This window comes from Rhinichthys klamathensis, unplaced genomic scaffold (assembly GCF_029890125.1).
Source record: "Rhinichthys klamathensis goyatoka isolate OS25496 unplaced genomic scaffold, OSU_Roscu_1.1 h1tg000748l_1, whole genome shotgun sequence".
NCBI classification, from domain to species: domain Eukaryota; kingdom Metazoa; phylum Chordata; class Actinopteri; order Cypriniformes; family Leuciscidae; genus Rhinichthys; species Rhinichthys klamathensis.
In genome coordinates, this window is record NW_026607157.1 from 148,732 (window position 1) to 174,292 (window position 25,561).

At 37.6% G+C, this 25,561-nt stretch overlaps 1 protein-coding gene across 2 annotated transcripts in view; it reads left to right on the forward strand.

The window, feature by feature from the left end:
• myt1b (myelin transcription factor 1b) overlaps window positions 1-25,561 on the forward strand; it is a 103,829-nt gene that overhangs the window by 46,573 nt on the left and 31,695 nt on the right. Inside the window, exon 1 of one of the 2 annotated variants that reach the window (XM_056242731.1) lies at window positions 15,362-15,479. The exons of the other annotated variant lie outside the window; for it this stretch is intronic. Coding sequence (XP_056098706.1) covers window positions 15,455-15,479 — 25 coding nt within the window. The 5' untranslated portion in view covers window positions 15,362-15,454. Of the gene's footprint in view, window positions 1-15,361; window positions 15,480-25,561 lie in introns of those variants that run through there. 2 annotated transcript variants of the gene reach the window in all.

Below are 25,561 nucleotides of genomic sequence, written 5' to 3' on the forward strand. Positions count from 1 at the left end.
ACTCACAAATTTACATATTAAACATTTATAAATATAACTCAGCCCAAGCTTACACATATAGACCTTTAATACATGCATGGACCCTTTCTCCTATCCCAGCATTCCCTGTAGCATTCCCATAGTTTTACATTAGCATTCATATAGATTCATCGCCTCAATCCCACATCGGCACACGCATAATCACGCACACACCCCAACAACAACAAATCAGCTCTCAAACGTCCTTATGAACATAATCACACCAAATACAAAAAACACTCATGAACGCATGTAGACGCAAGCCACGGCTAAGCATACATAAACAGCTATAGAGAGCAATTTAGCATTTAAAATCTGATTCACATTCAAAATCTACTCGCTGAATGTCCATGGGAAAAATATTGTATGAATGATTCATCCATGCACACATAGGGCAGGCTCGCATACACACTCACACTCATGTAAATCATATCTTCCTGTATATGTTTCATGAATTATATAGACGTCTCGGAGGTTAGGAGTAAGAATTTAAATTGAAACTCCATTATTCATGGCCACACCTCTTTCTTGTGTGTAAAACACATGTCACCTAGGGATGCAGTAGCATCTGACATGGAAACTTGCACAGACTCCCTCTCTCTCTCTCTCTCTCTCTCTCTCTCTCTCTCTCTCTAACCAATGTTGGGATGACTAGTGAAGTTCCCTTCATAGTTTCAATTTACAGCTCTCATACAGCCAATAAAAGTAGAGGCTGGAAACATGACTAAAGTCCCCCGGAACAGTCATGCTATTAAAATTGGAGAGTCACGTCCTGCTTCAAATTTGTATATTTTGAATGCAACTTCCAAAAAAGATATATTGCAGTATAAAAGAGTTATTCTACATTTCTGTGGCACAAATCACACATTGAATATATGGTCATTTCAATTGAGTTGCCGCTCCTATTTACAGTTAATTTAAAACGAATGATGGCATGTCTCATAGTCAATTCCGTTGACTCTCAATGGTTATATGAACACTTGAAACGGTCAACTTATTAATCAATTATATCATTCTGTTTTCATAGTGAAACTAACATTTAAAAGTTTGGCTTCTGTAAGATTTTTTTAAACGTTTTTGAAAGAAGTCTCTTAAGATTGCCAAGGCTGCATTTATTTGATCAAAAACACAGTAAAAAACCGTGATATTGTGAAATATTATTACAATTTAAAATGAGTGTTTTCTATTTTAAAGCTGCTGTCCGTAACTTTTTTAAGTTAAAAATAATCCAAAATAATTATATTAAAAAAAACTTATTCTGCCAGTGGTCAAAACTATCTGCTTGCCATAGCTAGATTCAAAACGGTTAGCTTGTAATAATGATTTTAATTCCAGTGGTACTGGTGGGTTTCTGCGGGAAATTCGAGCATGTCTTTGCGTCATTACGTCACACCCGTACACATAAAGAAGGAGTTTCGGCTAGCCGGCTATACTGCACGTGACGAGATGTTTAGATGTATAGGCTTTTCTCGCAGCACTTTACATAATTAAACTTATGGCATCCAGAAAGATCCAAACAACAATCATCAGTGTCAACTGGAGATTCAGCAGTTATAAAACCCAAAAGACTTCGTACTTCGGATTTAAGGTGGCTAGAGAAAGAGAAAGAAACCGTCTCATGCGAACACAAGGATTTAAACATCGGCGGGGCTTTTGAAAAGTGCGTGAACTAATATTTCTGTGGAAACTTTCACATTTTTCTCAGGATACATTGATGAATATGAAGTTCAAAAGAACAGCATTCATTTGAAATAGAAATGTTTCGTAACAATATTAAATGTCTTTTTCTGCCACTTTTGATTGTCCTTGAATGGAAATATACATTTCTTTCAAAACAAAAATTCTTACAGACCCCAAAGTTTTGACCGTTAGTGTATATGATAATAATGTTAAAAAGTATGTTGAATTGTTGTGCTTTGGGCAGAAACATTGCCAGCAACACCAGTGACTAAACCAAAAAAAAAAAAATCTCATATAAAGCAATAGGAACAATCGCACTAACATGTTATTATGCCTATAATATTTATATGAGTAGCCTACGGTGTAGTAATATTCATAATCATTTGACAGCACTTCTTTTGACTTGGTAATTTCATCCTTGAAATAACACATAATAAGGAGCCGTACTGTTATGGGTTATTTATTTATTTATTTTTCTGTTATGGGTTATTTCAAATTATTCATTATAAATGTTTAGTCACAATGCAACACCATGCTGTCCAGAGCACATTTATAATAATATTATAAATATTATGTCTTCACAGTGGCTTCTGGGGTACATTAGAAGTGTCAGAAGTATATTTACCCTTATGAAAATTCTGTCATAATTTACTCATTCTAATAATGTTGTTCTAACCCTATATGACTTGTTCATCTTCGACACGCATATTTAAGATAGTTTTGATGAATCCTGAGAGATTTTGTTCCCTTCACTGAAAATCAATTTCACCCAAAAAGCTTCAAAAAGTTTATAAAGACGAAGACACGTGTTCAGTTTATATGATGAACAGATTTATTTTAAAACATTGATCAACGCACATAGGGGCTTAGGGGCTTCATACATCAGTGTTATTCACCTGTCATTTACTGATTTTAGGGATAAGTTATGATTAGGGTTAGGTTTAAGTGTAGGGATGGGGTTAGGAAAATTTTGTGACAGGAATGATATTCCAGGATCAACAAAATAGCATGTCTTACTTGGCAAAATCACGGTGACCTAGGTTTTGAAGCGAATTTGAAAATACTCAGAGTTAATGAAAAGGGAATGTAAAGCTCACATTTAATTGTACTACTGTTCGGCTTGGAGTCCTGCAGTGTGTGGAAAGTGAAAAAGAGAAAAGAGGTACAAAGAGGTGAGCATGGGTTAATGGTTTTTAAAAGAGGACTGAATTCTCTTCTGTAAACTCAAAGCGGCAGGTGCAGGTTGAAGTCTTTGTCTCCTCCACGCGAGCGCTATTTACTTACACTCAACTCATCGGCACAAAAGACCAGAGAGAGAACACAAACTTTCCTGCTCACAAAAGGAAGTTATAGCCTCAAATTACAGGTGCTCCACGCTTACACACACACACAGACACAGCACTCAAATCTTGCACGCTCACCTGGCAAATTGAATCGGGGGTTAAAGTTCACTTTTTTTTCTTATAATGAACTCTACAGCAAAACAAGTTACAAGTGTGTGTGTGTGTGTGTGTGTGTGTGTGTGTGTGTGTGTGTGTGTGTGTGTGTGTGTGTGTGTGTGTGTGTGTGTGTGTGTGTGTGTGTGTGTGTGTGTGTGTGTGTGTGTGTGTGTGTGTGTGTGTGTGTGTGTGTGTGTGTGTGTGTGTGTGTGTGTGTGTGTGTGTGTGTGTGTGTGTGTGTGTGTGTGTGTGTGTGTGTGTGTGTGTGTGTGTGTGTGTGTGTGTGTGTGTGTGTGTGTGTGTGTGTGTGTGCGTGTGCGTGCAGGTTTACCTTTGCCTGAAAGGGCCATTTAAAAAAATGTGCTCACAAATGTAGTTTAGACATGTTGGAAACTGAGTTGACATTTAAAGTGTTCCTCACTATTTAAAAAGGCCTTTAAATCATGTTCAGTTTTAAATCTACTGATGTAATGGTTTCTGTGAGGTATCGGTTAATAGGGTATATTAAATATGATTATCTTAGTGTGAAAAACATTATGTGAGTGGTCTTCAGTAATATAGCTTCAAAACTGTGTGTATGTGTGCGAAAAGACAGGAAGAGAGATCCATGATGGTCTGATGGTCTCTGTTCAATCAGAGGCAGTCATGTGGAACTATACAGGAGGAACAAATAGGCAGCAAAAGATGAAAAACAACCTGACTTGTCAATAAAATAGAGAGAAAAGTGAGAGAGATGAAGGGAAAATACTTTGATCATTCTTCCGTACTATAATGAAAGTCTTAAATTCCTAAAAGAAATGAAAAAATACAGAAAAAACTCCCTTATTGCTAATTTAAAATTTATAACTGGCCTTTTAGAGGGATGAGAGCGGTGGCGCATTTTAATGATTCTTTGTTTTTGCACTTTGCTGTGGTCACACCAGCAGCATCAATAGAGCAAATATTAGCCTTCGGAGGTGTGTGTGTGTGTGTGTGGTTTGGTGTTGACCACAGCACCAGAACAGCTGTTCGCTGTTCTAGGAAGGGATTAGTTTAGTTTGGAAGTCTCCACACAATCTGCTGCCCCTTCACTGACCAAACAAAGCTGTTATTTCATCCGGGAGGGTCATGCTAGGGGATTTACGGCCTGTATTTCCCTGATGCTGATTTTTAGATACCAAAGACCTGTAGTTTAAAGTCAACATGAAATCAAAATTGACCCTATTTACTTTGATAATGCACATTCCTTCTTGTGCATTATTCAACGGTGTGTGTTATTCCAATGTTTTGGCTCAGTGACATAAAAGAGAGTCCATGATCAAGAAAAGGTTTTCCTTTTTAAAAAATCTGGTAATTCTTTATTTCTAATGTGTCCTTGTTACACGTTACATGCATTTGCTATAGTAAGAAAGGTAAAATATTCATAATTAAACTAAACTTAACTAAGACAAAACCAAACCCTAAACCTATATTAAGAACATTACTCGGTATGTACTTGTGGAGTTACACTTTAGCAAGGACGCATTCAAATAAAACTGATTTGTATTCATGTTAGTTTTATAAGGTTTTTAAAAACTCTTATAAATTTTTCAAGAAAAGTTTGTTTAATTCTAGAAATGCCATGTAAGTGTAAAAAGTGTAAAAATGTCATCAAGTAAAAAGCAATAACATATCTTCCTTACACCTTTAAAACGAGAGTGCACATCCTAATGATTCTTTTAAAATATAAATAAATAAAATGTGTTTTTTTTAGGTAGCCTAAAACGATTTGTGTGTGTGTGTGTGTGTGCGTGCATGAGTTTCACCGCATAACTTTTTATAACCTGTCCTGAATTAACTTTGCCTTGACATAAAAAGTTCAAATTATCTGAGAGTTTATTGTCATGAGGGCCTGCAGGGTTTTATGTTTCTGTTTTTTCCACTTGTTTTGGGGTACAAAACAATTCTCAAATATGAATAAACAATGAATCATGTTATTCATTTGATTTAATTTTCCAAAGAAAAGTTGTTTAATAAAAAAAAAAAAGGAATACTCTCCGGAACACATATCACCCTGGCATTTTTGGCTTTGTTTAAAAAATAATAATACCAAGATTAATTTTAATTCAGAAATTGTTTTTCAAATGTTTTTGAATGTCCTCTTGCATTCAGAAATGTCACATCACCGGACTAAAATGGTTTGTAAACACCATTTCATGTTGACTTTAAAGCAGCTGGATGTGTAATTATTCCATGTCGCTGTCACACATGGAACGGACGCATATACGTGGAGAATGAATCAGAGATGCGAACACCGAGCAGCTTGTGCGCAGGATGCAGTCAACTTCAGGCCAGATGTGAACATGTACACACTCAACCTGGAGTTCTCCTAATGAACCCCCCGCTATGCACGCTTACTCACTCGTCCTGAATTACAATGGCCACCATCACCTTCTCTCTCTCAAACTCCTCCTCGTTTCTCCCCCCACCATCCGCTCTTCTCTTTAAAAACGCTGCTGTGTTTGTTGTTTAAATGGCATTGAGAAAATTGCCCACTTTGGCCACTTCGAAACTCCAGCAGCTGTCGGTAATCGCCTTTGCTGGTGTGTGTGTGTGTGTGTGTGTGTGCGGAGAGGGTCACAGCAAGCAGCCCAGAAAGCGCCATTAAGAGAAAATGATAGCTGTGTGTCTGAAACTCCATTACACACCAAACACTTTAAAGAGTGGACCGCGCTTCATTATAGGCCACCATGAATTATTCAAAAGTTTCTCTCTCTCTCGCTTTCTGACTCTTTTTGCGTCTGTCTCTTTTAAGACCTTAACCTGGACAAAAGCTTTGATGAGAGGGATACAAAAAGAGAGAGAGGGCAAATCCGTCTGTGCAAAACCTGCATCCGGTGTTCGATAGAGAGTCAAAAGAAGCAAGAGGTGTTTTTTTTAGCGAGAACCCAACAAAGGGTAATTGTGAGGAGAAATACAAATATAAAGAGTCAGACTATGTTAATGGAGGGCAGGAACAGGACGAGATGTGTTTTCCATGTAGGTTTTAATGATGTTGCCCGTTTGTTACGGGGAAATAGGCATTCAGGAGTGTGTCATCGCTTATTCATCTGGCCGGCGCGCTTAAGGCCATGGTGACACTGCCCCCCATCTGTGTTGTGACTATTGTAATTACCCATCAGGCACTGCTACTGAGTACATTAAGTGAGAGCAGCACATAAAAAAAACCTACTGCTGTCTTTCTCTCTCCCTCATTCTCTGTGGAGATGCATCTCACTAAAGGATTTTATGAGAAGTGTGTGTAAAACTATTTACGTCAGCGCTTTTATTGCATACAGCTACTTTCTTTTCCTCGTAAGGAACGAAAAAGCCTGTTTCGGCTATACCTGTCATTAAATAGCTATCGCGGAGGGAAAAAAAAGGTGTTAGGTAATGACTCGCTCCACACAAATCTTCCTTTTTCAAAGAGTTAAAAGCTGCTACATATTAGCATTTGTTGCTGCACTGGAACAAATATCACGGCTTGAATTAGTGGCAAAGGTATTGGTTGCATCACATGTTTTTTTTATTGTGCGTAGGAAAATCGAATTACTTTGGCAGAGATTAGCGGAGTCATAAAGGAACACTTTTGGTTTGATTTGATTTGATTTCGGAGTTTACTTCCGTAGGTGGGATAAATTAAACAATATTACACAGTACCAACAAAAACAGGCCTCATTGGGCCTCATTCATGAAACACAAGCAGAATGAATTTCTGTGCGAATCGTTCATAAATCTGTTTCTAATTGTTATTGTCATTAATTGTTGGATTAAATTAAAAGCCACTGTTAAGGAAAAAATGCTTTTACGTGTGATTTAGACCGATCTGTTCAGCTCTGGATTCATGAATAGGGAATCGTGATGAATCTAATGATTCTGAATGTAACAATTCCTTCTGGTTCCTGAAGGATTATTTTAGTAGTTCTAATGAGTTTCAAAAAAGAAAGAAATGCAATTCCATTGACAAATAATGAGATCCTTTCAATAAATGAATTCAAAACATTTCTCACAAAACTAATGTAATTTGTGGACCACTGATCACATTTTATGTTTTTGATTCACTAAAAAGAACTGATTCATTAGATTCATTTGTTCAGGGATCGACTACAGTGATCATGCTTTGTTTTTGAATCACTTAAAATAACTGATTAATTAGAGTCATTTGTTCAGGATTCGGCTACATTGATCACGTTTTATGTTTTTGATTCCGTAAAAAGAACTGATTCATTAAAATAATTTGGTCAGGATTTGACTACACTGATCACGTTGTATGATTCTGATTCACTAAAAAGAATCATTTGTTCAGGATTCGACTTCATGCTTTATGCTTCTGAATCACTAAAAAGAACAGTCTGTGTTGCTTCATCACAAAATAAGTGATGCAGGTTTAAAAACTGGAATTTGTTTTTGGTTCCTGCCCATTCAGTTTTAGTATTCAGGAAATCAAATCAAGCGAATGTGTCACAAAACAACACATGAAATACATGTTAGGTGCTTTGGTCTTATTAGAGTTGGGGTACCTGGACTCGGACTTTGTCTTTGACAATTATGAATGAACTCGAATGCACTCGGGTGGACTTGTACTCGAATTTGACACGGACTCTGACTTTTTTCAGAGTACAGTCGAATCCACGTCATGTGTAACATGAAAGATAAAAAAATAAGTAACAACATAAAATTAAGATAACAAGACATTAATAAACGTCTCCCACTCCAACTCCAATCTTATGCCTAATCTAATTTAACGTTCAATATCTATTTTTATATGGCAGCGCCTCAAAGATAAATGGCGCTTTTTAATGCGAGTTCATTATGGACAGATATTGTGCAGTGTCTTTTCAGAGGTCTGCTAATATGAGGCTGTATATGAGGCCTTTTAAGTGAAGTGTCTTATTTTCTTGATGGATTTAGATTGCAACCAGCAGCATCCGTCAGTGGAGAGTTTCTGTAGATACTATCCGTCCTTCCATCCATTCATCTCTCTATCCCCCTTTCTTCTCTCTCTGGCCTCTCCAAACATCTCTATACCATAATGACATTTGCATACAGATGCTTTCTAAACATTCACCCCCTCCTCACCCCATAACCCTTCAATCAGCTGAGTGTGTTACCTAGGCAACCACACACTTACACACGCACACTGCAGCCCTGTTATTAGTCTACAATACCCCTCAGTGTAGAGCACTACAGGGTCCTGCTCCAGGTGTCCCCCTTTCATTCACACTTTCACTCACTCTTGTCTTAATTCTTCCTCTGTTCTGTCTGGAGTAGTGTGGCGGAAGGAGGCGGTGGAGCGATGGGGTGTTTAGGGGGTCTTGGAGATGCGGAGTGAGTTGTGTTTCAGGGGATTTACAACTTCTAGAAGGGTTTTTATAACCCCTCATATCTCTTTCTAAGTCTCCCTCCCTCTCAATTTCAATTTACTGTGCTTTACGGCTGTGACAAATATATAAAAAAAAAAAAAAAATGTTACATTTGTATTGCCTAGGCATTAAAATACAATAAGAATACTAACAGTAAAATACATTTAAATATAAAAAAAAAAAAAAAAACATAAATAAAAATGAAATAAATCATATTTTAATAAAAGTAACTACAGTAAAAGTAAACTACTCTTGAATGACAAAACAACAAAAGGAAAGTATAAATAAATAAACAAATTGTTTTAATTTAAACAAAATGAGGTAATTCCAAGTTTAGTGACATTTTTGCTTTTGAATATTGACATTTTTATCATGAATCCCCATATAAAATAATAAAATATTACTTATAAAATCCTACTTATAAAATAATGCATTATCAACAAAGTAAAATAAAATAATAATTATATTAATAATAATAATTTTTTTTAGTGTATACTAAAATATTTAACTAAACTAAAAAAAATGTTAAATAATTACTATAGTAAAAAGAAACGTATACATAATAAATAATTATAAAAAATATATAAAGAATCAACAAAGTAAAATACAATTAAACAAATTGTTATATATACATATAAACAATTAAATAAAAAAAATTAAAATTTTTATAATCTTTGTAGCGTGAACTGGATTTGTTAAATAACAAAAAACAACAAAAATATTAAATCATTAAATATAAGTATTAAAAATATAACATTAAACAATATAAAATTTAATTGATTTGCTTTAATTAAAACAAAATTAGGTCATCCCAAGTCTTGAGTTCAATCACTTTATTGCAATTCTTGCTCTTTATTAATCTCAAAGATCAACTCCACTTGTAAAATAATAAGAAAATAATTCATAAATGTTCATGTAAATTATGGAAGTAACTTGACTTAGAAGTAAATAGACTTAAATCAGTCTATATATGCCTGCATAGTTATGTATCCGTCTTTGTCTTTATAATTACATGCATGTACACATAAAACACCTAATTTGTGTGTGGCTCAGTCTGGCCGTATGTGCAAGCTCGGGAGTCCTCTGAGATGTGAGGAGTGTCATCCACAGAGAATAATCTTTGATTCAGTGTCTGGACTCCTCTCTCGCGCTCCTAAAGGACGGGTGCTTCGGGAGGGGGGTCTTTAAAACAAGCCTCCTCCACGGCAGGACATGTGCTAAGCTGATTTAGCAGGGCTTAGCAGCAGCCCACCACAATCACACAGATTACACAAACAACAGCACACATTTGTGGGTTTCGCCACCTGCTTTGAGCAGCAGCTCGTAAGCACAGACTATTGTGTCCCAGCATATGTACACCTAAATATAGGTTTACTCTGTCTGACTGTCTGTCGTTTTGGGAATTAACAATGAACTTTATATACAGTGATCTTTGTTGTGATGTCTGGGTTTCATTTTTAGGCTATATGAACTTTATTTATTAAATACTTGAATAGGTAGTGTTTTTTATAAAGAACAATAATTATAGATATCGACTTTTTTTATACAAAATAAATTCAAAACTTTGTAGAATAGTCTATTTTGTCGAATAATAAATCAACAAAAGCAATGTATTAACTCATTAGATATATAAGTTTGAAATAACATTAAACAATTTCAAATTAAATTGTTTTAATTAAAACAAAATTCCAATAGCATTTTTTAGTCAACATCAAGTTTTTAGTTTAAAATCTATATGAATGTATAATATAACTCGTGTCTTCCTGGAACTGGTGACCCTTTTTTGTACCAAGTTTTTGACTTGATCACTTAATTTCGGCTTTCGTTATGAATTTTAATTGGCCCTGCATGTGTGCGACAATTTCTACATTTTCTAATTTTCTAGTTCATATTAAGCTGCATGAAAATAATTAGCAAAACCAAATAAGAAAAATGCTGCTTGAAATAGTTTTTGATGGTGTAGAGATCGTCACATCACAAAACGTCAACTTCCCAAAAGGATTTCATGAAAGCTACTCGCTTTCAGAAACTTTGATTTGATATCCAGTTTTATATCCAAAGGATTGATCTCTCTGAATACAAAACTTTATGTTTGAGCTTTTAAAGCTGTTTTATCCCTTTATAGTTATGACTGGATGAAAAAGTTGTTCTTCAGGGAGATGTTTTGTTCCGCATTTTCTGTCAGAAAGTTCAGTCTCTGATGTGTATAACAGAATGTAGAACATTCAGCCAGGAAGGCATTATTTGATCCATATACTGCCCACACAGCTCTTTTGTGTGTGTGTGTGTGTGTGTGTGTGTGCACATATGTGTTTTCTTTTTTTTCCCTTCAGACGCTCCGTTTCCTGTGCGTCTAAAACCATACCTCAGCAAAAGAAAAAAAAGGGAGGGGTAAAAAGTGGAAGAGTGGTTCTGTGGCAGACTGATATCTAGTGTGCCGTGACAGCTGGGCCTGCTCTCTTTCTCTCCCCTTTCACTCTCTTTTCTTCTCCTACACAAAGCCTATTAAGTATGCCACTCACTTAAAGGCCCCAGAGCCTCCCGCGGCCACAGGCTCCACCCAAAAGTGTGGCAGCTCTTTGTGATTGTAATGAGGCAGCAAGCCGGGCCGTGCTTGTGGAGCTCTGTCTGTGTTTACTCATCACCCAGCCATTCGGACAGGGGAGGGAAAGGAGGGGTGAGAGAGGGAGGAGGAAAAGTGGCTTTGGGGGTGTTGGGGAAGGACATGTCCTAGCGAGAGAGTGAGAGGAAAGGGAGGAGGGAGGGAGGCAGACAGACTGTGGCTCTGTGCCCTCTGGCATCTCTGACCCTTCTCTGACTGGCGCTGGGGTTCCACACCCAATGCTGTGAGATCGGGGGTGACGATCATGTAGGCTGGCACCCAGACCACACTGGGTTGCGGGAGTGTGAATGAATGTGCCTATGAAGGAGGAGGGATTCTGCAAAGGCTGAAAAAAAAAAAAAAAAAAAAAAGAGGCATTTTAGCCTGTGAGCATTTTGGGGGAAATGAAGAGACAGTGATGGACATGGAACTTAAACAAAGACCAAACTTGTTTTGTTAGCATGTATGGATTTGCGTACGAAGGGGGAAGGACTCTTTTTTTCTTTTTTCTTTTTTTTTTTGCCCTGTAAGCATCTTGAGAAAAATAAATAATTAATGTAATGTAAATAATTCATTTAAAAAATGAATAACAATAATGATGGACTTGGAATTAAAACTAAAATGAAACAAAAAAAATGATGATGATGATGATGATGATGATGATGATGATGGTGATGATGATGATGATGAAGAATGTACATGTAACAGAAAAATTTGTCAATAATTATAAGAAATTATAGGAATACCAAATGAGAGTCGGTGGGTTACCCAGGGTTATTATCGTTAACTAAAACTAAAAACATTATTCTTTTATTTTTTATCTAAAATCATTATACTTTTCATTACTTGAAATAAATCAAACTGATCTGATCTATCTGTCTGTCTGTCTATTTATCTTTTATTTATCTATCTATCTATCTATCTATCTATCTATCTATCTATCTATCTATCTATCTGTCTGTCTGTCTGTCTCTGTCTATCTTTAATTATCTATCTGTATGTCTGTCTATCTTTCTATTTATCTATCTGTCTGTCTCTCTATCTTTTATTATCTGTCTGTCTGTCTATCTATCTATCTATCTGTCTGTCTATCTTATTATCTATCTGTCTGTCTGTCTATCTTTTATTATCTCTTTATCTATCTGTCTATCTATCTATCTATCTATTTATATGTATATCTATATCTCTCTGTCTGTCTGTCTTTTATTATCTATTTATATATGTCTGTCTGTCTGTCTTTTATTTATCTATCTATCTATCTATCTATCTGTCTCTCTCTATCTTTAATTATCTTATCTGTATGTCTGTCTATCTTTTATTATCTGTCTGTCTGTCTATCTATCTATCTGTCTGTCTGTCTATCTTATTATCTATCTGTCTGCCTGTCTATCTTTTATTATCTCTTTATCTATCTGTCTATCTATCTATTTATATGTATATCTATATCTATCTGTCTGTCTGTCTGTCTGTCTTTTATTATCGATCTATCTCTCTGTCTGTCTGTCTGTCTTTTATTATCTATCTATATCTGTCTGTCTGTCTGTCTGTATTTTATTATCTATCTATATCTGTCTGTCTGTCTGTCTTTTATTATCTATCTATATCTGTCTGTCTGTCTGTCTGTCTGTCTTTTATTATCTATCTATATCTGTCTGTCTGCCTGTCTGTCTGTCTTTTATTATCGATCTATATCTGTCTGTCTGTCTGTCTGTCTTTTATTATCTAACTATATCTGTCTGTCTGTCTGTCTGTCTTTTATTATCTAACTATATCTGTCTGTCTGTCTGTCTGTCTTTTATTATCTAACTATATCTGTCTGTCTGTCTGTCTGTCTTTTATTATCTAACTATATCTGTCTGTCTGTCCACAATGGTTTTGATTTCCCTGTGAATGATCAAAATCACATAAAAAATGAAGTAGCGTCAAATTTGGTGTGGATTTATGTGGGTTGTTTGAAATATTCGAACCATCAGAAATGTTAGCCTAGTTTAATTGACCAGTGCCCTCACTTTCCCTGCGTGTTTCCACACATTCAGAGTCACGCTCCTTAGGCTGCAGTTAATCAGCATTATTTCCCGTTCTCAGCCTCAGCGACTCTGAATCCTCTGTACAGCCCCGCTCTCTCGCTCATACTCATGCACTTTCCAGGCGGTTTGTGCATACGTTCACTCCTTTCTTGTCTTTCTCTTTTCTTTTTGTGCTGCCGCAGACAGCTGTAGGGCACATCACGGTTCAGCGGCGGCCTCTCCAACTCTCTCTCATGCGCAGCAATGATGTCGACAGGTCGGGGGGGGGGTCACAGGCAAAGGGGTGCACAGACCCTCACTCCACAGAAGCCCGAAAGGGGGGCCTGTGTAGACCTTCATAAGTGAGGGGGGAGGAGGCAGCCGTGAAGTTAATAGGTCAATGAGTGTATGCCGTAGTGGAAGAATACAGCAGGGCGTCTGGTAGTCTGTGATAAAGAGAATTGGGCCTGCTCTTCTCTGCCCGGGCCTGCTCTCGTTTTTAAGTGAGAGCCTCTCTTTGTCAGAAGGCAAATTTAATAAGCAGCAAATGCATTACATGTTCTCTGCCGGCCCCCTCGCCATGGCAACGCGGAGTCGGGGCATGGAGATGGGCCTAGAGAGGACACGATTATCAGAGGAGCCATCTGCTAAAAGAGAGCCCAGACCCTGCCAAACCCACTGGGGGACTTCCACACCCTTCACTTATGCTGCTCATTTCCCCCTCGCCCGATTCAGACGTTTATTTCCTGGACTTTGTTTGTTTTGGGTGAGCGGGTGCTTCACATTTGAAAGAGGTTGAAGGAGAGGTATGTGTTAATGATGTAACTGAGTGCAAGAAACGAGTGAGCGAATTAGGAGGGGAGAATTTCTTGCCCAAAAGAGGAGTCGTAATTCCATTGAAAAAGAGATGATCCTCGCTCTTGGGCTGCTTTGTTTTGCACGGTTTTGTTGCGGTTTAAATCATGACTGTGAACTAATACACAGGTTTCCTCATAAATGCCCCTTAAAGATGAAATTCGGTCTCAGGGAGAAATTCAAAGAGAATAAGGCCACACAGAATCGGCTTTTTCTAAATGCCTCACTTACAAACATTTAGGCTCATGCATGTGGGTGTTTCTGTGCACTTTTGGCCTCGTGGACTTCAATGACCTCTTTAACACTCTTGTTGTATCTGTCTACTAACAGTGGTAATGTGTGTATCACAGGAGAATAGACTTTTCTGTTGTTTTTGTAAGTCACTGATTTCGACCACAATGGATAATGGATACTGATTTAATAATCAGTATGGCCTCCTTTTTCTTTTTTACTTGCAGATTTCATAGCTTGTATTGTATCCTGAATACACAAAATTATGGCTTGATTAGAACTGCACAGTAAAAAAAAATATATATATATATATATATATATATATACCTTATTTACCTTGATATTTTCATTGTTTTCTTCATCGCATGTATTTCATCTCAAACTCTTCACTGCACTGTTGTCTCCTTAGTAAACAAGCACTCTTTTGAAGTTTTAACGTGACTTTCCTATAAAAAGACAAATATATGTATTTTTGTTTTAATATAAACTTTAAAGCTTAAAGTTGAGGAGATACTCATGTACTCTCATTTTGTTTAAATACTTTTACAAAAATGTAACCAGATGAGGTTGTTGAGTAATTGTTTTTATTAAAAGTGATTTGTTTTATTGTTAAAGGCCAGATTAAATGTCATCCACAGGGGATTAAGGGAGAAAGCTTAAAACTATCAATATTATAAGGAAGCCATTTGATAGAATATGTGTGAGTTCGAGTGTGAGTGGATCTGTGTGTGATTGTGACACTGAAAATTAACCAAAATAGCCTATATAATTTTAATGAACTTTTAATAAAGGATAACTTGGATTCTTAGAGAGAGATTTCGATAGGAAATGCAATTTAACATCAGAAAAAAATACAATAGATATCGGTTGTATTATGAACAGAGATTCACAGTCAAATGCACCAAAACTATTCTGCAGTGTGATATAGTTTGTGACTGCATGATTTCCCCCCTTAGCATTGTTGAGAAACTTCTTCTAAGCTGAAAGCGCACAGCTGCCGGTAGTCCCTTCTGTTGGCATTCTAAAGGCTTTGTTGTTGAGAACTGAAGACAATTGTTTTGATTGGCTGAGAGTTTTGCGGAGGTAGGATACAATTACCCACTCTCTGGTCTCTGATTGGCTGGGCAGCATTCTGACGTCAGCCGGCACCCCTCCTTCGCTCCTTTCAAAGAGAAGTTGGAGTAATTTTGTCCTCAACTTTTCCACTCAAGTTTACTTTCTCAGGACTTGCCAGACGCTTATGGGAAACTCGGAGCCGCAACCATGAAGCTGTGTGGGACTTTTTTAGGTCAGTTAGACTTCGCTGTCTCCTATTTGGCTGTTTTAACTGTACACAACGAAAATGGGTTGATTAACAGGTGTCTAAAAAGTTGGCTAGACTGCTGGTATACGAGATTTGGCAGTGTATAGCCTCAGCATTTATTGTATCTTATATGAACCGTGTTTTTATGTTAATAGTCGTTAACACAATATATTCGACTAATTATCTATTTATTTTAATGACTGTTTTTTAATGATTTAACGCATGCAATAGTGTAGTGTTTATCGGAATACATATCAGATTTCTTGTTTCACTCGCTATTGTGAGGCTTTATAGTTTATCATTCCCTTTTTATCGCTTTAGGCATGTGTTGAAAGCTTGTTGTACTGAGGTCTATATATAGAACATCTATACAAATCATAACTTTCAGGAACCTTGTCTAGACCTTTTTTTTTTCTTTTTTTTTTTTACTTCAGAGCTGTTGAAGTGTTTAGACAAAGGGCGGTTTGTTTCCCGGGGGACTGTGGCGGACACAATACCAGCCCAGAGGCACATTCAAACTTTCTTTCTGTTGTTGTCTGTCAGCTTGTTCCATCTGTCAAGGCCATTCGCGGAGTTTGGGGCCCCTCCGGCCCACTCTCTCAGCTGACTCCCTTATGCAATATTTATACAGGCATCCTGAATGCGCTCCAGAGACACACTGCGTTAAAGAATGTGTATTGTTTTCAGTGGAGTTGCAACGCAATTGGACAGTTCTGGATATATTGAGGAAATTAAAACCAATATGTTTATGACACTGAACAGCTTTAATCGAGTTGTGACTTTTTGAATTGACACAACTGGCTAACATTCAAGAGGGCTATAAAAGTATGTTCACTGTAAAAAAATATATATATATCAATTGCAATTACATTAAACTGACTTTTAAAAAAATTAGATAATTGCTTAACTTAGGCCTATTTTGATGAGTTAAAGCAATGTAAAAACATATGTCGTCATAACTTATTGATCATATTTTTTTTTTACAGTGTTAGTTTTCCATCTGTGATTGTTATAGTCCCAAATACTCTGATGTTACACTGTAAACAAATTAAAAAGTTAAGCTTAATTTCTGCTTTTAATTTGTAAAGAAAAAGTGGTGTCGACGTTATAACCTGCCTAAATACCTGCTTTTTGACCACTTTGAATTTGATTGGAAAAAAAATAAGCTCTTAAAACTGAACATTTAACGACAGAAATGATTGTCAAGTTAAATTAATGCATATACAAATGCTGTAATGCATAATACGGAAAACATTTTACAGCGTACCCTTATTTGATATAAAATTTCAGTGGCCACAAAAGTTAGATTACAATTTAGTCATAGTATACTATAGTGTAAACGTAGGCCCGTTCGCCTGTGCAGGTAAACATAGCGATCGCTTTAAGCTGGGGACACAGATTATGAATGTAATTTGGTTGTTACGACTGATCATGCTCAAACGGACCGAGTTTGTTCCAGTTGCACTCAGTCGGCGTTTAAAGTCATGTAGTGTGCGGTGTCTAAAGATTCTAGTCTTAGAATTTAAGAACCAGCTGTTGCCAGTCGTCCACACAAAGATTTTATTAAACATGTTTAATAATGTACGTTCCCTGTCAAACATCATTCTTGTAATTTTATCAAACACATTTTCTTTTTGATGTACTTTTTTTGTATTAGGCTATTCATTTTGATCTGCAAACAAGAAAAAAAAAATCTGCATTCTAAAAAAAATTCAGAATAAGGAGTGATTTCTCTCATTTTTAAAAATATAACTTTACACTGGCAGTTTAGTTCGGAACGGAACGAACATCGTACATCGACATTACATAAGGACTGTCGTTATGCATCACGTCAGCACATTCATATTTTTTTTAAATATTTGTTTTAGGAAACTGTTGACATAATTCCCTTAAAATGTCGACCCTATTGAAAGTTTTTGAATAGGCTAACTGAACACTGATCAATGCATGTGTATCTTATTTTACGCATGATTGCACAATGTCTCCGATCTTATTATTTTGCTTAACCTTTCAGCATTTCTGTTAAAACACATCACAACCGTAATGTTTCTGTCAAAAGAGAGGCAGCGGCGGGTGTCTTTTTCCCCCTGGTCGCTGTCCATGGTACTGGGCCAAAGCGCTGTCTGGGGTCCTGAAGCCTAGCCGAGCGCAAATGTTGAACGTGTGCTCCCTGTGTTTACTCTTACCATTTATTCTCAAAGTTTTCATTGAGACTGCTGAAGAAGCAATCGCTCGTGTCCCATCCTCGATACTGTGAATCTCATTCTAAGTACTTATGGCAGGGGAGTGTAACTTATTTTTTAGGTATGGTTTCTCTTCTGTCTTTTGTTTATTGGATTGTGTCTCGGTTAGTGAGGCAACTCAAATCATATTGATGCAGCGTGGACACTTCGTGATTGATTTCAGCTCCAATGCATAACAATGGGACAGCAAAAAAGAGCCTGCCGCAAAGAGATAAGAACTTAATAGAATTTCTGAAAGGCGAAGGTTGGCTTTTTGAAAATTCCCCCCGTGTGCAGCATGGAGACAGAAGATAAAGAGTGGCATTTGTGGAGAATATTCTCAAATGGCTTGTAATGAATGGTTGTCATTTTCACTAATGGTTACAAAACAACAAAGCACAACAGCGGTGTGTGCAGCATTTAGGAGTCATTCCAAGTTACATTCGTCTGTTTTGAGTGAAGAAGACAGTACGGTGTTAAAGTCCCATTTTGTGTTGCCTCCCACTCTTTTGGCAGCACAGTTATATATATATATACCAATGCATAACACATAAATGAGTATTGTGTAATAGTCTTTACTAATACAACTTTACCAGTGAGGCATTGCCCATGAAATGTGTGTTGTGTGAATCACTGCACTGGACAGTACCATTCGGAAAGAGTCAGGAGGGAGGGTTCAGATAACACCAGCGACATATGCATGCTTTTGTGCGATATTAAAGATTAATCACTGGGCGTAAAATAAGCAGCTTACGCTATTAGAATTTAAAGTAACAGCGACCCGACGCGCACTCTGAACTATAAGAGGTATTTGATGTTTTAAACACGCATTTGCTCTACTACTTATCCGCCAGCGTTTTTCTGTCACTCTTGAAAATAAAGCTTGCATATGCGACAGAAGAACATTTTTAAGTACTTTTTACTCTCTAGTTATTTTGAAAACCATATATACGGGTGCTTCAGGGGATTGAGAAGCAAATATAGGCTACTGATCTGAATATATTGTAATATCAAAAATGTTTTTAATCTCAAAAGAACCATAACCGACTCAATATCCATAGAGAGCTATCATGGTCTTTGATAATAAGATGGTCCTTTGCTGAACCATTACAGAACCTTTATGATTATCTTGTTTCTGGCACAAAGGAGAACTTGTATAAATCCCTTGTAGTTGGAGCGTGGGTGTGGGTGTTAGAGAGAGGGAGAGCGATCATGTGTGTGTGTGTGTGTGCACTGAGAAAGACAAGAGTCTGAAATAGTGTGTGCATGGCTGTACACATGCCCGTTGAGTTATAGCGGGGGATATTCAAAGCCCAGCCCATCGATGTTGTAGGTTTTACTACAGCTTTCGTGATGTCATGGCAAAGGGCGGAGGGAGGAGGTGGGGGACAATGGCTCATGAGGGAAAGGTAAGTCAATATTACGTTTTCTCGCTGACAAAGGCAAATGAAGCCATGTTTTTGCTTACAAACAAGTAGCGTTCATACCGCCCCGTTCTGGATCCTCGCTCGTCCGTAGCAGCACCAGCGAAGAGCCGAATCTCTTCCCCGCTGTCACTGAATCTATCGGGATACTACTGAAGTAGAGTTTAGTTTTCTTTTAGAAAAATCTATAAATGGGATATTTTAACCCAAACTGTCTCACAGCGTACTGAATATACACGTCGAAGACGAGAGAAGCGTCTGTCGGAGCAGCTTTCGGGATTATTTTTCCCCACTCAGGTAATCATGATCATGTAATTTGGCTTTATATGTGAAATATAAATAGTTTTGGTTCTTTTTGTTGATTACCAAGAAAAATATCCATCAGGAGGATCTTTGAGATATGTATCTGAACTCATGGTTTAGAGTCATGGGTTGAGTTGTTAAAAGATATTATAAATGTGTCACGCTGTATTAATATATCATTTGCTAGCCAAGGATGTAGACTACATATCTAGATCATCCCATTCCGAGATGCCCTACAGATCAAGGTTAATGGCTTTTACGTTGAAGGGTGTCGCTTTATTTTCATATTTTATCCTCATCGCACTTGTTTGATCGACGCTTGATTTGTATCATCTTTAAAGTAAGATGTTTGCTGGCTTATAGTTCTTACAAGCGGGTCTGTTTCGGAAAGGATAGTGAGTGTGTCCATGCTTCCCTGCTAGAAGAGGCTCCAGCGGAGAGTGTGTGGAGTTGACATGGTAAAAGTGATGGAGAAACAGTCAGATATGGCGCTCTTGTACAAACGCAGCGATGCCTATTTGTTTTCTCACTTTGGTTTGATCCTCGAGATCAATCGGGAATGCCGTGTCAATATTCCATATCTGACTTCTTATTCTCGCGCATAAATAGCGTGCCGATTAATGCGCGCGGCGTGCGTTAGTCAAAACTGTTTATTTCTTAATCCACTTTATCGCGTTGATGTGCTTGTGTGTTTATAATTTTCCCGATTGATATGTTCGCCTGGGTTCGGCGTGATCGCACTGTAAGTGCTCACTGTCATGTAGTTGTATAAAATCTCCATCTTTTTGGCACACATACGGAGTTGCTTCCATATGGCTCTGTGTAATTAAGGTCGAACAATGGGCGTAGCGCAGGACTCCCGGCCGAGTGCACGAATGGCGTGGAAGAAGAAGAAGAAGGAGGGGTGGCCATTTGATTTTCTGCTGCAGAAAACAGAGTGGAGAGATGCTCTCTTTAAATGTCAACCGCCCCTGGTGAGATGCGCAGAAGAAAAGTCATGAGAGTTGAAGCAATAACGCCCGTTCTCTGCATCCATCCCCACCCCTGTTCATTTCTAATGAGTGATTAATGCGTCTGTGTCTCATATTGCTCAGTATTCCGGCTTATGTGTTAGTCATTCACTATTGTATTAAGTATAATATCAAAGCACCTGCAACCAAGATGGTGGACGTAGTGAACGTGAATGTGTGTTATCTGGGAGTCAGATGTAATCATGTAATAACAGTGAACCTATACTGTGTGTGTGTACAATATATAGGCTATATATATATACAATTTATTGGATTTCTTTATTATTGTTATATATGGATGTCCTTGAGCCAGAAGCCTAATGCTATAAAAGTAACTGGAGTTAGTGAGCTTTAAGTGTTTCTAACTTCTCATAGTCTGGGGCTTCTGGCTCAATGACAGCCATAATTCGACTATCAGTGGTGTAGAGGAGAACAGGGAGTGTTGTACAAGAGGCTGATGTGTAACACCATCAGTTTAACTAATTAAACATGAGCTACAGGGGTGGAATAACCATATACATAGGCACTGCCCTCATGAGGTGAAGATAGAAGTTGTAAGTCACAATATAAAGGAGTTACGTGATCAGAAAATAAGGGAAATTTCATCTCTGTTTTATAATTTGATTTGTGTTAATGGATGTTAATTGAAAAAACTTTCAGATTGATACTGTCAACTAAATCAACAGGTTGTCTTTATTAATTTGATAGATCTGCTCATGAAAATAACATGGCAGAGCAAACTTTGAGGCTGGTAACACTTTCCATCATACTTCAACTGAACCTGCAAAGAGACGAGACAAAAGTGATTAACACTGTTTGTTAAGGCTGCTCTTTTTTAAAAAATTGCTGATTTGAATTCAAATGTTTGCACTGTGAATTAACATGTTTATTATGAAACGAGTGGCCTACATTTGATTACCACCTCAGTAAATGCATGCACTAAATTTAAAATGCCTTTGTTTTCTGTTATACAACTTGCCCTGATATTTGAGATAAGTTGTAGATTCCTCAACTAATGTGTATGAAAATCTATCAAAGCTTTGAGAAATATAGCGAAAAAGGACTACAACACTTGCATCTCCTAACATGTAGCCTATCAACTGACAAATATTGCTGCTAATGTTGTGTAGCCTACCGCATTTTAGCGTCATCCACTTCACGATATTCAGCACTGTGAACAATAAAGGTCACCTGAGCGCAACATTGATTCATGGAGTCGTTTATTTTATCTCGCTCGCCTAGAAACTGGTTTTGTAATAACTTTCACAAGATCCTATCTATCTGTTTGCGGAAATTGCGCAGAATTGCGCAGTCGTCAGGAACCTCCAGAGTTTAATAAAATAGGATGCTGCTATCTGTGCGGTGGGGGGAATCCTTGCGAGTTTTCTTAATTATTTCTGTCAGTTAATATATAACCGAACAATGTGTTCAGTCTTATATACAAATGATACTATAGCGGATCATCTGGTGCACGCAGACGCTCTTTTCACCCGCATCATGAAATCTGTGTCTTCACAGATCGCCGTTTAATCTTATCCGCGGATTAATTCCTATTATATTCAAACAGGGGGTGTTTGCGATATACCAACCCTAATGCTCATTTTGGTTGTCCAAAGACGCAACACGCTCAAAATAGGCGCTGTTTATCGCTCAGTCCATAGGACATGAAACTAGTGATATAAAAGTGGGGGAAATAAAGATGCATGCAGTGTTGCAGCAGGTGCCACGGATTTGCCGGAGAGGAGAGAGTAATAAACATGTGGAATGGAGCAGCTGGGCCAAATTGCGCTCTTCTCATTCAGAGCACAGCAGAAAGCCACGCCACTGGGGCCGAGGGTCAGGGTCGCCCCTATCATTAGTGAAGAAAGGTGCCATTTAGAGCAGCCTTTAAGCCTTGAAACACTGAATTGCGTGCAGCTGAATTGATCGGTGATTTAGAATGCATGTTTGTGCTGTTTTAGTCTTCCGCGACAAGCGCGCCATTGTTTCTTTCGGTGTTTTGAACGAATCGTTCTCGTTCACTCACGTGTGCTGATTTACATGTAATTCACTTAAGTTTTGGTTTCCTGCTTTTAAAGTTCGGTGTTTAGAACTAATCTTTTAAGAATCCTTCTCGGTCGCCCACATGTCCTTATTTACATTTTAGTGTCTTTTTTTAAGCCTTTCCTGCCTTTAAAATTTGACTATGGCACGAGCAAATGTCATTCGAACCCGAGATGTGAAGAAGCAAAATCATTGGTTGGACCTCCTGAACGAACACGCGCGTTTGAATGACCGAGTCGAGTTTTAAAGGGACAGTTCACCCAAAAATTAAGATTCTGTCATCATTTACTGTTGTTATAACCCGTATAAGCTTCTTTCTTCTGCTGAATACAAAAGAAGATATTTAGAAGAATGTTGGTAACCAGACAGTTGATGGCACCCATTCACTTTCTATAGTATTTTCTTTTTCCTACTATGGAAGTCAACGGCTACCGTCAACTGTTTGGTTACCAACATTCTTCAAAATATCTTCTTTTGTGTTCAGCAGAAGAAAGAAACTCATACAGGGTCGGAACAACTAGGGTGAGTATAAATCATAACAGCATTTTTGGGTGAACTGTCCCTGTGAACAAGACATGACACTGAATGAACTAAGATATCTTGTTCATTCACTTTATTCATCATGTAAGTCATGCATATGATGTTAAAACATTTATTTCTGGAGATTTTTCTTTTAATAGACTTGAACGCAGACTGTATTAGAGTATAATAGATATTTTATTATAATAAGAATAATAAGACTCGTTTTGTTTGTGAATGACCCAGGGTTTTAAAATAATCTGTTGAGTGAATGATTCAGTGACGCACTTATTGGACACCAAAAGACGTGCACAAATATCTAGGCTGTGACCAAAATCACAGGTATCTTAGGTACTTATTTTGAACAAATATTTACTACTAAAAAAGTAAGTTCTTTATAGTATGAGTTTGTGTAGTATGTGATTTCGGATGCAGCCCTACTAACAGAGGCACTGAACATTTCTGAACAAATCATTTTAGAATCAAGTTACTGAGTTTCCACAGGACTGGAAGCACACCTAAACAGAAGCTTTAAAGAACATTGATATGTAACCTCTTGTCCGTATCATTGAGAGCGTGTCTGTGTATTTAAGAAGCCCTGACAAAGGCGAATTCTGCCATTGCTCCTTTAACGCAGAGTCACTCTCTGAGTTGGCCTCTTTCTGCTGCTCGTGGTTGTCATGGTGTTTTCCGTGGTGTGTCATAAAGAAAAGAAAAAAAACGAGAGCCCGTAGCTCTCAAAGGCACTTTGACTCGTTTTGACATGAAGGAGAATCTAATTTTATTACTTGCTGCTGACTCTCAGGCACAAGTCGATTTTTTAATCTTCTGAAAAGAATAATACAATGAATGCACCACAAATGTTAAATGTATTTTGGTGGTATTGTTTTTTTATATATATATATATATATAATTAGGTTTGAGTGTGTCTCGCGGGCCAGCGTTATTCTTTCACCTTTGCTCTTGCTAAGAGCTTTCTGCTTGTTCTCTAATCACAAAGTTGAAGTTAAATCCTGCTTAACTGGAGCACAGAGTGCAGATGTGTCACCCGTGGATTACCGTGAAGGCATCCATTCCTATTTAATCTAAACTATGGATTTATGCCTGTCTCAGACAACTCGGCATCACTATGATGGATTTCAGCTGCATGACATGATTTTCTTGATTTGTTTACACTCATCCCTGTCTCCTTTGACTGTCTCGCAGTAGCACACCTATCACAGATCATTTATTAATCTCTTGTTCCTCTTGTAGTGTAATACTTTAAAGTGAACATTCACAGGAGCCAATCAGATAATAGTCTCTCCAACCCATCTGTAAATGATGGGTCAACTGTTTCGCTTTATTAATGTTGCCTTTCCCTTTAGAATGAGTGGCACCTGAGCCATCAAGGTTATAGAGGGGGTGGATTATTGAGGCTGTGCCATTTTTGAAGGCCGGAAAGTGTGGAGTCGGCTATACGGCCCGGGTTTATAGTGAGATTTTAAAGAGCCCTTTGCGCCTCGCGGTTCTGTTTATTTGGCTTGAAATTTGTAGAACGAGAAAAAGCGAGAGAGCGTTGGATGCACAGTAGTGCTGTTGTAGTCACTTTTTAGAGGAGGGCTGAAAGTTGATAAATAAGCGTTTTGTTCCGTGCCGGCGTGGGAGTGTGTGTGTAAGGGGCATTGGAAATGCTTTTACTGACAATGCCCTACAGCTTTCAAACTCTGATGACTGGCATCCTGCCTGTCTTTTTCTGGGTTGTTGTTGCTGCTGCTGCGCTGAGTTTTAGGAGGCAAATCAGATCTGCCTGCTTTGTTTATTTTGTGCTTGCTAAGAGAGAAGGGCAGATGTTAGAGGGGGAAGTGAGAGAGACAGAGTCAGAAGCTCGGCATGTTTAAAGGCTCCTCTTTTACTGACAGCAAACTCTTTCTCTTTTGCTCGCCTGCTCTTTGGCTCGCTCTCTCTCTCTCTCTCTCTCTCTCTCTGAGAGCGCGAGGTGAGTTTTAGTGCCCAATAAGAAACAGATGGAAGCCTCCTTTAAAGGAAGAAAACACCAGATTGAGATAAAGGTAAAGAGAGGAAAGTAAAAGAAAGGACACAGGCGAGAGCATGCGAGGCAAAAGGAGAATGGCAGATGTTTCTTACCTATTACTACAATATACCAAAACTGAAAACAAAAGTTATTATAGAGACGATGATTCTTCTGATAAAAGAACCCAAATTCTTTAAAACTGCAAATGGAAGGAACAATAGCTTCAAAAAGTATTTTGATATAAACAAATTGCCACATCAACTAAAAAAAAGTAAGGACCATTTTTGTTTAAAATGTATATAAATTAAAAAATGTGTTATATAGAAGTATATATAAAGATGAACTCTGATGTGTGTGTGTGTGTGCATATATATGCATATATAATATATTATTTTTATATATTTTTTTAAACATATTGAAAGAACTTTCACATAAATCATTTTTACTCAACGCACAAACATTTTTTATATGACTTTTAGGCATGACAGAGATATTCAAGATCTTTGTGATACAACACAAAGCTCTCTGATGT